Below are 16,617 nucleotides of genomic sequence, written 5' to 3' on the forward strand. Positions count from 1 at the left end.
GCTCCCAGCCAAGGGCTCCACTCATCTGTTTCTGCCTCTCTGCAGCTGTGTTACAGGAGATGCACTCCTGAGAAGTCTGACTGGTGGGGAGAGTTTTACCATGAGGTTTTCCACTCTCTCTGGAGCACAATGGAACAAAAATGAGTCTGTCTCAGCCCTTGTCCTGCCCCTTCCTCACCACATCAGGGAAACTACCACTTTATGGGAGAACCTCATGGCCCAAGACACCAAGCCTCAGCCTCTGCTTGCTTTCTCAGGAGGAAAGTCCTGCAGTCTCCAGCTGGCCACAGGCATCAGCTTTGCAGGGAGTCACAGGGATCTCACAGGCTGTGCTTCCTCCTCTCTGCTTTTGTGAGTGCAGTTCTCCAAGACCTTCCCATGCTCTTAAGGAGAAAACATGCCCCCCACATAGATTGGCACCAGGTTTGACACAGCTTGGGGTCAACCAGCATGAAGTCTGAGGCAACATCCCCACCAGCTCCGTCCTTGCGGTCCAGCCCCCTTCCAGTGCCCATGCAGACCTCCTGTCCGGGCTGTGGTGGGTGCCACACCGCGGCCATCAGCACAAGCCAGCAGGGTTGTAAAGGGGCAGCATCAGCACTTGCTGTGAGAATGAAGCTCAGAGGAAGCCCAGCCAAGCAGCCCTGTTGCTTTTAATTAGCCCTGGGACATGCGTGAGGCAGCCACCTCCCGGTTCCTTCCTGGAGGCCTCTGGTTTCATGGCCACCAGTTTGCAATTAGCAAGTCACTGCTACCCCACTTCCCACAGCAGCAGGTCACCCCACCCGTGGGCAGCCTTGTGGCCAAGCACCTTGTGCCAATCGTGCTGCAGAGCTCACATTCTCGGGCAGTCTATGAGCATTTTGTCTCCTCATATTGATCAGGGCTGGAGCCACAGTAATTACATTCATCAGAAATTATGTCCCCTGATTTGGAGTCGTACTTCAGCTGGTGCCCTGCTCCTCCACTCACCCCTTGTGCCCAGCAGCCCTCTCTGCATTCTGGCACATCCTTCCCAGGCAGCATCTCTGCTTTCTGAACCACAGTGAGACCCAGAGGTTTGTTCTTCTCTGCTGGCTCCCACACACTCCCCGAAGGTTTCAGCCATGTCTTTATTGACTTGGCTGGGGCTGTGGACAAGAGGAGATGGTTTACGTGAAGTGAGTGCTTGGGAGATGTCTCCAGATGTCTCTGGCATCAGGAAGGGGAGGAAAGGAGGGCAGGGGCCTGGGACCCCTCTGCCTATGGAGGCACTACTGGCCTTAGGCTTTCTTGTCTTGCTCAGGAGCTGGAGAGCAAGCCCAGCCCTCACTTTACTTCCTGGGGGGCAGGAAGTGGCATTCACTTAAGCCTTTGGCATGAGCCCTGGGGAGTGGCAGCAGGTCCCCTTGCCGACTGGTTTTGGGTAGTGACCAGTCACTCAGGTTTAAGTGCTAGTTGTGAACAAAGTTCTGGTGCAAGGCAGGTGAGCTGGAGCTCTTCTGCCCTCCCCAGAGCAGCCAACCACACTGAGGCCTGCTAATGTGCCCCATGTCTAAGCTGAAAGCCCCTTCCCTGCGTGAGCCAGACTGCTGATCACCAAGGATGCTAACAAGTGCCTGCTGCACATGGTCTTTGGGAAGGTCCCAGCAACAACCAGGAGTTGGTAAGGAAGCTGTGGAGAGCATTCAGTGTGGAGATGCCAGCTGAGGAGAACTATCTTTGCCCTAGGTCACTGTCCTGTTCCCACGCCATCACCCTCCTTTCCCGGCACACAGTTGCAGCATCTTGGATCCACCTGAGCTGACCCTGCTGATGGGAAGCCAAGGCCAGCCCTGGGTGGGTGAAGAGATGTGACATTTGACCTGTGTCACCCAAACCTCTTCCAGCTACAGGCATAGCACCAGCTGCTGCACTTCCATCACCAAAGCTCTTCCCAGAGCCACAGGGCTGGAAGGAAACAAAGACATCACCTAAGCTCTTCTCTAAAGCAGGGCTGGCTGCAGACAAGGTGAGTGTGGCCAGACCTGAAAGCCTCACTGGCTGTCCCTTAGTGAATGCCTCAATTTGCGGCCTATGGGATGCTGCAAGGCACATGGCAGGCACTTGAGAACACACAGCACCCCTCAGCAAGACAGGAACTGGAAGGAAAACACTGTCTGCTTTAGCCTGACACCACAAGAAAAACAGCCAGAGTGAGCAATGTGGTCAGGAGACCTCAGCTTGCCATGCAGCTGCATGGAAAATACCCGGGGCCTGTCAGTAACCAGCAGACCAGGACCCAGGGGCTGTATCTTCTCTGAAAGACAAAACTTCTGGTGAGATCTTCCTTTGGACAGGTCGATGTCTGGGGGTGTCCAGTGCACAAAACTAACTCCCAGGGGTCACAGTGTTTGATACAAGATGACTTCTGACACTGTTTGCCACATGGGAGCGGCAGACTCAGCTGGCTGGAGTTTCCAGGCTTTGGTTTACAGAAGCCTTATTCTTTGGGTTATCAGAATGTTTCATTTAGGGGGACAGTTATGGATTGCTCTTGTTTGGACTGCAGGAAAAAAACAACCCCACAGTTACTGCCAGGGTCTGCTGTCGGTTAAGGAAAGCATGAGCCTCTCACAGCAGCTGCTGCAGGGCTGTGCTGTGCTAATGACAAGCCCTTCAGCCTGAGTGATGAGATCACAGTATCCCAGTGTCATCAGGGTTGAAAGAGACCTCACGGATCATCAAGTCCAACCCTTCACCACAGAGCTCAAGGCCAGACCATGGCACCAAGTGCCACATCCAGTCCTGCCTTGAACAGCTCCAGGGACGGCGACTCCACCACCTCCCCGGGCAGCCCATTCCAGTGTCCAATGACTCTCTCAGGGAAGAACTTTCTCCTCACCTCCAGCCTAAATTTCCCCTGGCACAGCCAGATCTTGCCACAGCTCAGGCTAAGCAAGCCCTTTCCTGGTTGTGATAGTCCATCTGCTCCCCATGGAATCACTCAGCTCCTTCCTCTTGGCAGCATCAGGTTTTGAGACCAGGACCAGCACCAAGTCCCATTTGTCAGTGCTTCCCAATTAATCCCACTTAAAAATGCCTGGGAAATGGGGAAGGGTCAGCTTCCCCATCCAAAAGCCCCTTTGTCCTTTGGAGAAGGCAATGCCTGGTTGATGCTCAGTCCCTTGCTGGCCTTGCCATGGTGGCTGGGAGCTTGGAGGGGGCAGGTGGTCCCAGATGCAGCCCAAAACTTCTGGTATAGTTGCCTGGCCATCAGAATCTGGACACCAGCCCTGAATTCTTTTCTGGCAAGTCACTTGGACAGGCACCAATGATAAATTCTTTCAGTCTTTCCTAGCCCAGGTCTGGGGTGGAAGCAGTGACCTCAGAAGATTGCCTGGCCCATCCCTCGGGATGGTCAGTCCTCCCAGCCTGGCTCCACTCCTCAGTTAAGGTGTGACAACCAGAGGGAATAAAAATGGCCAGACAGGCATGGCAATGCCCATCACCACCTCCTCAGCTCTTGCTATTTAAAACCAGAGCCAGATTCATTCTGGTAGAGAACAACTTTCCCATCCTGCCAAAAATGAAGGTATTTCAGTTTCCCAAAGCTGGGGTGTTTCCAGAAGTCTCGTGAAAAACAGCCAGCAGCCACTCCAAAGTGTCCAACAGCTGAGGGAGACCTGAGACACCTTCTTTTTTGGCTCAGGGCTCTTGGATTTTCCGAGCTATGTATCATCTGTCCAGCTTTCTCAGCAGCACTGTCCACCCTCCTTGGACAGCCCTGCTTCCCCGCAGCAAGGATGTGAGCCAGAAGTACCCAGAAGCAAAGGGGATGTCTGCCCCACCCAGGTCTGGAGCGGGGCTCTCTCTAAACCCATGCATTCCCCGCTGATGTGAAGAGGAACAGACCCAGCCAGGACACAGGACAGCCTGGGTTGTTGCCTGGCAGAAATGGACATCCAGACCCCGCTCTGATTTCAGCCAGCTCCAGGGCCAGTGCTCAGCGCAGCACGGGGAAGGGCCAAGTCTAAGCAAAGGGAAGGGGCAGAGGGAGAACATGGTCGACGCCCACCGCAGAGATGCGACTGCAACTGAGCAGAGTGCACAAGGGGGAGCTTTGCAGTGGTATTCAGCGTGGCACAGACTCGGCTGTCGGCAGCGGGGACTGACGGGGAGAATTCCTTCATTCCTATAGAGACGGCAGAGCCTGCCAGCGGCTAACTCAAAGGAGATGTCTGCAGATCCCTGTATCAACTATTTTCTTGCACAACTGACCACAAAAAACCACAAAAATTACTCCACCCCCCTGAAAAACCTCTGAGACTAACACCATGGAAACGGCGGAGCACAACAGGCAGGCTGAATCACCGGCCCTGACCCCCACCGTGTGCTGCAGAGCACGTTTGGGGTGCATGCTCCGGAGGGCAACCTCTGTAAGCACTTCTGCAGTGAGCTGCTAATGTGCTGCTCTGCTGCGGCCTCGCAGCCCGAAACCTGGGCAGGGACTGTGTGGGGCTTTGCTGGGCTCTGCCTGCAGACTCTGCACCGCCACCACCTGGGACCCGGAGAACAGGGAGAAGGCAAGCTCAAGCCTTTGTCACCCATGGAAAAGCCTCCTCAGGAAGGCAGGGTCTAGGTGGAATTTATGGGCACTCCTCCATCTGGCTCCTTTAGGCACCCCTAAACCCATCAAGGTACCACCAGAGGCAAAAATGCCATCTGAAGGATAGACAACTGATTGGGTGTGTGATGATGGCTTTGGCCCAGGTCTGGCTGACTGAGCTCTTCTGGCTTCCTGGTGCTGCCATACCACCATGGTGCTTCCATACCGTCATGGTGACACCACCTTACTGCAGTGAGATCTCAGTGACATCAGGCATGTGTCCCTGCAGCAATGTCACTTTTTGTCTCAAGAGGAAGGAGAGGGCAAAGCAGAGGTTCTTGACACAAAGGGCTGAACCTGTACCCAGGAGAGGGCAGGTGTCAGAGGGGTAATTACCAGTGGGCAGTCCTGAGCCCAAGCCCCCTCGGGAGCACCCCAGTATCCTGCAAGGCCTCATCCCTGGGGCTATTGGCTGCTCCCCAGGCTACTCCAGGAGGTCACCAGCATTGTCACCTGATTTCCAACTGGGAGATGAATCCATGCCCATTCATCAGGAGTCCCTAATAAACACGAGCCTGAAATGTGTACCTGAAGTCTCTGTCCTCTGTGGCTCAGCTGACTCAGTGCTTTGGTTTCTCTAGAGCTGTCACTGACAGAGGCACCACAGTCACATCTGGAACACCTGAGTGAGCTGCAGCACCCAAAACAGGGTGGATGGTAGGAGGACACTGGCTCTGGGGAGCAGAGGAGAGAGCAGCAGCACAAGATGTGCCTCCAGCCTTCAATATTGAACCTTCTGGCTTGTGAGCACCAGCTGGTAGGGCCTGAGCCCCTCTGCCAGCAAGGGTGGAGCAATGCATGGTTCTCACACCTCCCCTGCCATGGGCAGGCCTGCCAATGCAGATCTCTGGACCTACAAGCAGGGTGAGGGTAATGCAGGAAGCTGGGGCTCCAGTGCAAGAGGTGGGGACTCCAGCACTGGGATGAGTGACAGCAGCCTTTGGAAAGTGGCCTGGCATTGCCACAAGCTGCCGTGACCTCATTAGCAGACTGACTGCAGCTGACAAAGCAAAACCAAAGCAGATAAATGGGGTAGTAATGGAAGAGCTCTGACTGCATTATCCTCCCTGCTAAGTTCTGCCTTCCCTGTTCCATGCCCTGGCTTCAAGGCTGTGGCAAGCAGTGAAGCTGTGTTTGGGACTGATGATCCGGTGAGTGGGGACCTGTTTTGCAAAGACAAACGCAACAGGAAGAAGAAAAGGGCTGGAGGGAGGGAGCACCACTCTTGCTGCATCACTCTGATCTAGTCCTCACCATACTGCAAGACACAGAGAGTTGGTGCATAGCTGCCAGGATCCATCCCTTGGGCCAGGGCAGGAGCAGAAGACCCATCCAGAAGACCATGTTCTGTAGGCAAGGGATGTGCAGAAAAGGAATAGGGAGATCTTCAGAGCATCCCACATCCCTTTGTGAGACTCAGGCCTTTCCTTTGAGCTCTGAACTCACAAATTCCTCTTCTTACATCTTTTGATAAGATCTAGGGATGGGAATGTGGAACAAGGATTCAGTTTCCTGAAGGTCGTGAGATGTTTAATTTTTTCTTTGCAAAGAGGCAGCCTAGAATACCCATCCCAAGGCTGTCAGGAAAGCTTAGAAAGGGCAGTAAAAAGCAGTAAAGCATTGGGAGGCAAATCCTGGGCATCCATTTGTCTTCCTCAAAACTGGACTCTAAATTCTCATCATCAATTAAGATGGTCATAGTTGTTCAGGAGCTGAACTGGGGGTTATATGGTCTGGAACCAGCAGTGCCTCTGCAGGAGCCAGCCTGCAGTCTGCTCTGCATCACATACCTGAGACAATGCAACATGATGTGCATCCAACCCGTGGCCTCAGCAACCCCCCTGGGCAGACAAGGCCCCAAGTAGAATGAGAGTGATGTAGCACCACCACCACAGCAAATTCCTTTCCTGCTCTTATTGTGACAGAGGATAGGAGAGGGAGGCACACCTGGGCTGTCTGGAGAGCATGTCTGGCAATCAAAAGCAAGCCACATGCTGTCCCCAGCAATGGATGGACAGGATCAGGGCTCTGTACAGCTGTCCCCTCTCTGACAGCCTGCCATGCATCATGCTCAGCTTAAAACACAGGGACAGGTCCCCTAGTCCTGCTCAGTGTCCCAGAGCCCTGCCAGACCTTCCAAAACCCAGCAGGAGTCTGGCTCGTGTCTAGACAAACCTGGATCAGCAGGAAGAGGCAAAGACCTTCCTTCCCAGATGTAGCTAGCAGCAAGTAGTAGGTTCAGCCCACCAGCCTGGCTCCCTGGCCTCTCTCCCGGGACAGCATCCCTTGCCTTCTCTGCCTGTCTCGGTGGGTAGCACGTTCTCACCTTGAGCAGAGTGGAAACGGCAGCTGGAATGTGGACTGGCAGAGAAAAGAAAGGAAAGAAAACAAAAAGAAAATCTTGAGGCTTGTCCAAACCTACTCATGTTTATACTGGAGCCTGTGAGTGACATCAGAGCAGGGAGAGTATAAACACCAGCAGGACCTGCTCGGGGTTTTAAAACCTGCGCACACGCCACTGCCTTCAGCTGCCCGGGGGCAGAAGCTGAAGCGACAGGAGGAGAGCAGAATGAGGCTCCAGCTGGAGAAGCAGCTCCTCTTCCTCTCCCTTCTCTGTATTTTCTGTAAGGTAAGAGAAGTGCTGCCCTTGGGGTGGCTTTATCCTCGCTCAGGAAAAGTCTCGGCTCTCGCAAAGTTCGGAGCAGGCAGGACTGGGGTGTTACGAGTCCGGCGGCTGGTGCTGGCCGGCACGGGGCAGAGCTATGCTTGGGAGAGACATTTACAACTAAGCAGCAAGGTCCTCATCTCCTCGGGCCAAAGACATCCGTGGCACGTTTCCACGGAGCAGGCAGGAGTGACAGTGACAGGCTCTGCCTGCTCACCCAGTCCCTGCGGCTCCCGGCGCTGCGTGCCTGCGAGCGAGCAGCAGTCCGGCGGCAGCGGCTCCTGCAGGCTGTTCGGTCTCTGCCCAGGCTCCCGAGGCAGGCGTCCCAGCAGCGAGCACCAGCCCCGGCATTACTCAGCTCTCCCTCTTCCCGGGACGCTCGTACAAAGCCAACACTTCCAGCAGGAACTGGGGGTTAGTACTGATTGGGTTTTTTCCTCCAGGACTCGGTGTCAAATAGCTGACTGTGCAGAGAACAGGGAAGGTGAAAAGTTTGGGGTACCTCAGCTCCAAGGTCTTGTGCGGCTGCTTGAATCCCAAGACAGACCTTCTGCAGGCAGGGGCATAGAGGCAGTGTCATGCCTCTGACACCTTGCCCAGAAAGCTGGAGAGGAGACACACTGCCAACCGAAGACAAGCTAATTACAAGGAGCAGGGGGAACAGATTAAAAGAGTTGGCTTGGCCAAAGCATTGATTTGTAATAGCAGCCTCCTGAAAGATGAAAAATGCCCTTGGCTGTCTGAGCAAATCTGTAGCAAAGAAATTACTCCTGCCCCAGGTACTCATGCCTGGAGAGTCACCAAAAGGCCTCCTGCCTCCAGCCCAAACCTGGCCACCACAGCCAGGTACTCAGTCCCTGCCACACATCTCTCACTGGTTTCTGTCCCACTTGCAATGCTGCTGCCTGATAAAGCAGAGCAGCATCCAGACTGCCCAGACCATTTTGAACTAATTTTGTCTCCTGGCACTGCCATTTCTACAGGCCCATGAAACCCACCTGAACTGCTGATAGTGGGGAACAGATAGGACACTAGTACCCACCTTCTCTAACTGGCCATGTCAGACCTGATGTTACTGAAAGAAACTAAAAGAGAAAGAAAAGTGGTATCTGCAATCCACATGGTCCAGCTGAACCCACTGACCTCTCAGTAGCCTCAGCAGAGACACCACTGTGTGGGACCAGCACAGGGCTGAACCGCAGAGTCACAGAGTGTCAGAGGCTGGAAGGGACCTCCAGAGATCAGCCAGTGCAACCTCCCCTGCCAAAGCAGGATCACCCAGGATTGTTTGCACAGGAATGCATCCAGGAAGGCTTTGAAAGTCTGCAGAGAAGGAGACTCCACAACCTCTCTGGGCAGCCTGCTCCAGGGCTCTGTCACCCTCACTGTAAAGAAGTTTTGCCTCATGCTGAAGTGAAACCTTCTCTGTTCCAGTTTGTAGCTGTTGCTCCTTATCTTGTGGCTGTGCACCACTGAAAAGAGCCTGGCCCCCTCCACTTGGCACCCACCCCTCAGCTGTTTACAGACACTGATCAGATCCCCTCTCAGCCTTCTCTTCTCCAGACTAAACAGCCCCAGGGCTCTCAGGCTCTCTCCACGGGGGAGATGCTCAAGTCTCCCAGTTATCCTCGTGGCTCTCCACTGGACTCTCTCCAGCAGGTCCCTGTCTCTTGAACTGGGGAGCCCCAAACTGGGCACAGTATTCCAGGCATGGTCTCAGCAGGGCAGAGCAGAGGGGGGAAAAGAACCTCCCTAGCCCTGCCAGACACACTTTTCTTGCTGCCCCCCCAGGATGCCATTGGCTCTCTTGGCCATAGGGGCACATTGCTGGCCCATGCAGAGCTTGCTGCCCACCAGCACTCCAAGGTCTTTCTCCATGGAGCTGCTGTCCAGCAGGACAGCCCCAACTTGTACTCGTGCCTGTTGTTATTTCATCCTGTGGTGGTTTGGGTGTTCCCTGCCCCCCCATACTCTGGAAATCACCCAGACTAGACTCAGCTTATATTTACAGCTTAGCAAGATAGACAAGCAGGTATTTACAGTATATACAGAAATATACAAGGTAAAAGGTAACACAGAGACACAACAGCCCTCCCAGAAACCTGAGTCCCCAGGAGGGGCTCCCAATTGCCCTTGCACCTTCTCCCACCCCTGTCTACCTTACCCTAGATGTTGCCATGTGCCCAAGGAAGATTGGAGGGTTGGCCGGGGGGGGGTTAGGAAGCAGGGGGATTAATCAAAGAGACGGCAGATTGGGTTAGAAAGAGAAAAATGCAGCTCACAGCCTGGACAGAGAGCAACTCCCTTATCTGTGTTTGGATTCTTGCTCTTATACCTCTCAGCAAGCCTTTGAGTGAAGTAGACATCACCATTGTTTCTCTTTTCACAGCCTGTAATCTAGTTCTTCTCACCAAAACATTCTAGCTAGCTTCAAACTAGCACACATTGCATATGCAGGGCCCTGCACTTGTCCTGATTACACTTCATGTGGTTAGCCTTCATCCAGCTCCCAGCCTGCCCAGATCTTGTTGGGTGTCAGCACCTCCCCAGTTTTGTATCATCAGCAAACTTGCTGAGGGTGCACTCAATGCCCTCATCCGGGTCACTGATAAAGATACTGAACAAAACAGGACCTGGTATTCCCTCCGGGGAACACCACTGGCCACGGGCCAATGTTTTGGCTGCACGGCTGATGAAGTGTTGCAGTGTTGCTGGCCATGCAGCTGGGCGTGTGGCAGGGCTGCTGGAGAGTTGCTCAGAGCTGCTGTGTGAGGCTTACACACGAGCAGACACTGCCAGGCCAGCATGGACGGAACGTTTGCTTTCAAACTGCAGAGCCAAATCTCCTGGCTTCAGGGCTGCTATGCAGCAGCCCTGTCAGGTACAACAGGAGCACAAGCACTGTCAGGGTGACTGTGCAAGCAGAAGGGTGGGTACAACACCTCCCTGCCTCGGCCAGCTCCTGCAGGCACAGCCCAGGCAAACAGCCATGGTGCAGAGCCCTGCCAAAGTGATTGCTTGGTGTAGCTGGGAGGGGAAATGTAGCTCCTAGTCCTCAAAAACATGTCCATCTCAGGGCTCCTCACCCAGTGTCCCACGCCAGGCAGAGGATGCTACACCAGGGACAGGCAAAGGCAGCTGGACCAGGGAGAATTACAGAATCATAGAATTGTTTCAGTTGGAAAAGACCTCTAAGATCATCGAGTCAAATCTTCAACCTAACACCACCATGACCACTAAGCCATGTCCCCAGGTACCATGTCGACACATCTTTTGAACACCTCCAAGGATGGTGACGCCACCATCTCCCTGGGCAACCTGTTCCAACATCCGATGGAGCACAGCAGTGAGGTTTGCTCAGTTTCAGCTCCCCCACTACCCAGGCAATGCCCTGTTTCTTGTTAGGAATGAGAGCTGTTTAAGATTGTTTGGAGCAAGCTGCTGTGCCCTCACCACGTGCATTCGGACACTGCAAAGCCTCCAGCTGGACACTGACCTGCTGCCTTGGTGGCAGGCATGGGGCAAGCTGCTTTCTCTGCCTCCTTCCCAGCTGCTTAGAGCAGTGTATGACTGCTTCCAGGTCTGCTAGCCCTGTTAATTAGCCACAACTGCATGGACTGTTCACCTTGCAGATCCACCCCCATCCTGTGTAGTCAAAGCAATGGTGTGTTTAAATTCCCATCCCTAAGGTGACAGCAGCTTTCCAGGTTGCTTCACTGTATCCTTGTGGATCTGCAGAGTCTCCCTCCACCAAAAATCTGTCCCCATGATGGAGAGGAGGCTGCCTGGCTGTCCCTGTGGAATAACAGTCCTTAGCCAAAGCACAACCTGTCTGGACTCAGCGATGGCTTTGCCTCCACAGGTGTGTGCCCAGCTGTGCAGCAGACCATGCTACTGCCCCTGGGTGCCACCCCGCTGCCCCCGTGGGTCTCCCCTGGTCCTGGATGGTTGTGGCTGCTGTCAGATCTGTGCCCGGCGCCTGGGAGAGCACTGTGACTTCCTCCACGTCTGCGACCAGAGCCAGGGCCTCATCTGCGACTACCGCATGGCATCTGCAGGGACAGGAGCCACCTGCAACTGTGAGTATAGGGCTACCTGCTGCCCCTGGCATAACTTCTGTCCCCGGCAGCTCCAGCCAGGGCCCCGGGCAGTGCCAGGCCCCCTGCAGTGCTTTCAGTGAAGTGGTTAGGACTCAGAAGCATCTTTTTTGAGGCTGGAGCACACTCTTGGCAGCAGAGCTTTGCAGCCAGCTCTCAGACCAGTGACCAGCTGGGGATTCAGGGTGGGTTGAGCAGAGATGGACATGAAGGTCCCAGAGATGCTTCAGTCACCATGATGGGGCTGGCACCTGGGGGTCCTGCAGAGAAATTTCAGATAAATTTTTCTAGCCCAAACACCTGAACAGGCAGGGTGGGAGCTGAGGGGCAGTGAGTTTCTCACCAACTGGTGAGCTGCTACTTTGAAAAATAGAGAAGGTCTGGAAGTGGAGGCAGGAAGAGGGGAAGGCTGAGTGAGGTACATGATGCTGCAAACCTTTGTCTGCCCTACACACCTCTCAGTCACTTCCTCCCTTGTTAATGAGCCCCTTCATAGTGGCTCCATGGCTTTCCCCATCAGTCCCCTCCCCCATCCACATCTTCCTGTCACTTTATCCCTAACGGGGTCCCTTCTGTCTGCAGTCGAAGACAGCGAGGAGGGTTGTGAGGTGCACGGCCGGGTCTATAGAGACGGGGAGGTTTTCCAGCCCAGCTGCAAACTGCAGTGCCGCTGCCTGGACGGGGGCTTCACCTGCGTCCCGCTCTGCCAGGAGGATGTCCGGCTGCCCACCCCTGACTGCCCTTACCCACGGCGCGTGGAGATCCCAGGCAAGTGCTGCCCCGAGTGGATCTGTGATGCCCGGGACCAGCATCTCCGTCGGGATGCCGTGGCAGGTAAGATGTGGGACACAGCTACACTGGTCACTGAGGATGGTCCCTTCATGCCATCTCACAAACATCACCAGGAGAAGCCTCACTGTCCGTTTCTCTGCCATGCAGGGCACGCTGTGCAGCACCTGCCTCCAAACACTCCTTTCTCCCTTATCTCTTTACATCCAGCCCCCGGGGCAGCATCCTCGCTTCTGTCATACCTCTGCCAGGAGTGGAGCACAGAATGGAGTGCCTGCTCCGTCTCCTGTGGCGTGGGCTTCTCCACCCGGGTCTCCAACCAGAATCGGTACTGCAGGATGGAGACTCAGAGGCGGCTCTGCATGGCCAGACCCTGCCCAGCTCTGCCTGCAGCATTCCCAGTGGTAAGTGAGAGAGCCTCGGTGACGCTGGTGCCTCTGGGCAACCGGTGTGACCAAAAAAGGGAAATGCCAGTCAACACAAGCCCCACTTACCTGTGGGCACCCTATCACCCCTCCTCACCCGTGAAGTGGCCACATCTCAGGGACGGAGAAGCCATCTTCTGAAACTCGCTCTCCACTCTGCCTTTCCAGAGAGGAAGAGAAGGTCATTTGTAGCCATGCCCACCTCAGTCACATCCCACTGCCAATGCCTCATCCCAGCAAAGAGTCTGGCACAAGCCCATAACATTGTGATTTCAGTCGAGATGGAGGATATGTTCCTTGGGTCAGAACTGTTGGACTTCAGCTGCAAACGAGAGTGGAAATGGAAAACAGGATCCCTGTGCCACCCAGCACCTGCCTGCTCTGTGCATGTGGCTGCCTTGGGAGGGGTTACTGGGCAGCATCCCAGAATTTCCTAGGCTGAGTGAAATGGAAAACGGAGAAATTCTGCCCCTGCTATGAACCCATTCAAGCAACCAGGAATTTGCTCTTCTCTGGAAGGGCAAAAGAGGTGATGCTGTTCCTCTACCACATCATGCATGCAGTGTAGGGGGCTGTGAGAGAGACCATCTGGAAGACTGAATCCTCAGAGGGAGCCCTCCAACCCTGGTACCTGGGGAAGGAGCAGGCACATCAGGCTGCACACCGCAGGTCACCACCGTGCCAGGCTGAGCAAATCAGCCGCGTTCAGCCAACCCACGGTATCCATCCTGCATTCCAGCAGCCACATTGCTGGGCAAGGGCAGAGGCATCCTCCTCGACGGCAGCTTTAATTCACCTTCCCTGCATCCCTCCAGAACAAACACGAACTCTCCCTCTCCTCCTCCCGGGCAAGGCGCTGGCGGTTTGGCCGGGCTGGGGAGCGCAGCGCCGCCGGCATTCCGCCCGCCGCTCAAGCGACGCCCGCCGCGGAGCGGGGAAAAGGAGGAAAGGAAGCCCAAAGACGAGTCGGGCTGGTGCCCGACGGGCTGCAGCTGCTCCAGCGCTGTCGGCTCGGCAGCTCTGCCTTTACTTTCTCGCAGCGATGAGAAAACCTCCCTGGTCGCAGAAAAACGAGACCCGAAAGTCCTCTAACGGCCTGGCACAGCGTGCAGAGGGGACACGCGTCCCGCGGCGGGACCAGGACCACAGGCAAGGAGCAGCGGTTTAGGTGATGTGTGCGGGGGATGGACAGGTCAGGTGTGCATTTGTGGAACAGCAAATAAAGATTTGCTCATGGAAGTGTGGAGCTTGCCTCGGTGCATCTGTGCAGGGGGAGCCCTGATGCTCACGGGCAGCTTGGCTGCTGCAGGAAGGGTCTGACCCAGGGCAGGGTGCTTGGAGGTATCTCCATTCAGGCTGCTTAGCGCCATAAGAGAAAACAAAAAAGGCCAAAAGTGTGTCTCAAAGCACTGAAACCCGTGATGACAGCAGAGTATCCTGGATTAAGTGATGCCCTTTCACTTTTACCCATCTCTAAGCTCCATCTACTCTGCTGATGGATCTGACTCTGGACATAGAGGTGCCCAGATCGTGTAGGACAGCATGGCATGGCACTGGCTGCATTACTGCTGGGTCTGCAGCTGCACAAACCGGGCTGTACCTCTTCTCAGACTCTCAAAACCCAAAGACCAAATTCTCCTCCTGGAACTCATCCTCCCACCAGTTCCTTACCCCAGGAAACCCCTGAAGAGAGTCCACTAAAGGCTACAAGGGTGCTGAGGGGCCTGGAGCATCTCTGTAAGGAGGAAAGGCTGAGAGCTGTGGGGCTGTTGAGCCTGGAGAAGAGCAGCCCCAAAGGGGATCTGATCAATGCTTGATAAGAGCTAAAGGGTGGGGGGCAAGAGGATGGGGCCAGGCTCTTTTCAGTAGTGTTCAGTGACAGGACAAGGGGCAAGCCTACTTGGACATTGTGATCTTGGGCAACCTGCTGTGGCTGACCCTGCCTTAGCAGGGGAGTTGGGCTGGATGGTCCCCAGAGGTCACTTCCAACCTCCACTATACTGAATGTGATTCACTGCTCATGCAGTAAAATGTTGCTTACAGAGAAGATTGTTTGTGTGATCATCTGGCCTCTGCCTGAGCACAGATCATTAATGCAGTCTAATATGAGGGCCTGTGGTGAACCTCTGGCAGGCAGTAGAGCGTGGAACAACATGGCCCCATCTGCAGCCCTTGTCAGCTTTTTCTGCTTCTGCTATGGCCATGATGAAAAACAGGTGGCATGAGGCTCATATAGACTTTCAAACCACTCTGTCCTTTGACTGACATGGGTAAGACATGCTCTGGGTACTGCAAATACTGCTTTTAAGCCAGTCCTTGTTTGAGCAGATTGGGACATGGACACTGGTTTCATGAGCTGCTGTAAGGGAATGATGCTGGGACTCTTACCCTTCCCAAATCCTGCCCAGCCACCTCTGGGTACTTCTAAAAATCAAAAGGCCACATTTAAAGCAGCAACTTGCAGTTCTCATCTCAAACAGAAGTGACTCAAGACACCTCTGCTATATTTTTTCTCTTTTCCCTGTGAAATGTCATTGGTCCCTGATTCACTGAGCAAGAAACATCTAAATAATAAATCAATGAATCAAAACAAATCAAAGTTATTTCTCCCTAAGAATAAAGGGAAATCAGCTCTTGTCATATGATTGCCACCCTCACAATATCTGCTCTTTTCTCTAAAGCTCTGCTACCCTGGAAACGTGGGGTTGTTGAGGAACACATTTTTACAGCCTCTGACCCTGGGCTTTGTCTTCTCTTGTGGGGCAGCAGATGAAGAGCTGCTCTCTACAAGGCGTTACAGAAACCTGTACAGATCAAAACAATCCAGACCAGAAGGCAACTCACCCCTGTCCTCAAGGCATACTGACACATCTGCACACATGTGGCACAGGATTTGACAACTCTTTCCCCAAACCAGTGACTAGCAACAGCTCACAGCTAATTGCAGTATGACCACACACAGCAGCTGATGGAGGAACTGTGCTGATCCATGAGTGCACAACACACGCCAATTCTCTTCCCAAGCCATTCCCATGACTGATGATTTTTAAAAGCGTGGAGTTGTCTGAGAAAGGGCTGGATGAGTCCCTCATCAAAGCTAGACATCTTCAAATACACCCTGAGCACAAGAGCAATGCTCAGCAAGGCTGCAGACCAAGTCCCTTTTATTTTGTTAGAGAAAAGCCTTGAACTGGCTGCCTGAAAGCCCATCCGAGGGTGTGCGCTGCTGCCTGCGGGAGCTCTCCCAGCCCTGTGTCCTTGCATTGCCCTGGATGTCCTGGCAGCAGCATTGCTGCCACATGCCAGAGGTGGGCACTGGAAGGGAGCACCCCCAACACAGGCTGCTTGGGCAGTAGCACCTCTACTGCAAGTGAAACCATAGGTCAAGAGAAGATCTTAAACATGCCAGAGATAGAAGCTGTGATGCTGTGTTGTGCCTCCAGCCACTCCAAGGAGCAAGAGGTGTGGATGGCACCAGGCTGCAGCTGGGCACAGGCAGCGCTCCCTATGCCTGGCCCTGCTTCTCTCTTTCCAAGGCTAGAGGCATCCATCCTCAAGCCTTCATTTTGGCAATGGAGGAAGTTTTGCCTATGCTGCTGAGAGCAGCTTGTGACCCTTCCTATGACTACAGCAGTCCTTGTGGCCAGCTGTGGCCTCTGCCTCAGTTTCCCCAATGGCTGATGCTGTGAGATATCTCATATTGCATTCACCTCACTGCACTTCTGCACCTCCATAAAGCTGCTCTGCAAGTACCACCCCAATAGCCAGCTGCAGGAGCAGCTATAAAGCGTGGAGGGGAAGGGGGCAGGAGCAGGGGAGGATGGAGGACTGCTTTCCTGAGAGATGAACACCCATGGGCCCCTCTTCTGCTGCTGCTTTCTGCAGGAACACAGACTCACCAAATGCTCTGCACACCTCAGAAGAGCCCTATTCTCACCCCATGGAGACAGCTTTTAAGCATCACCTCACTGAGCACAACTGTAGGAGCCAGATTTTATCATGTAGGCAGAAAAC

The 16,617-nt window shown here is 54.2% G+C and overlaps 1 protein-coding gene across 1 annotated transcript; it reads left to right on the forward strand.

The window, feature by feature from the left end:
* Positions 1–7,196: 7,196 nt before the first annotated feature.
* CCN5 (cellular communication network factor 5) lies at positions 7,197–13,841 on the forward strand. Its single transcript, XM_064167515.1, has 5 exons — positions 7,197–7,256; positions 11,155–11,371; positions 11,972–12,223; positions 12,389–12,582; positions 12,772–13,841. The coding sequence occupies exons 1-5, from the start codon at positions 7,197–7,199 to the stop codon at positions 12,793–12,795; spliced, it is 747 nt and encodes a 248-aa protein (XP_064023585.1). The 3' UTR covers positions 12,796–13,841.
* Positions 13,842–16,617: the final 2,776 nt, after the last annotated feature.

Source organism: Pogoniulus pusillus, chromosome 29 (genome assembly GCF_015220805.1).
Source record: "Pogoniulus pusillus isolate bPogPus1 chromosome 29, bPogPus1.pri, whole genome shotgun sequence".
NCBI classification, from domain to species: domain Eukaryota; kingdom Metazoa; phylum Chordata; class Aves; order Piciformes; family Lybiidae; genus Pogoniulus; species Pogoniulus pusillus.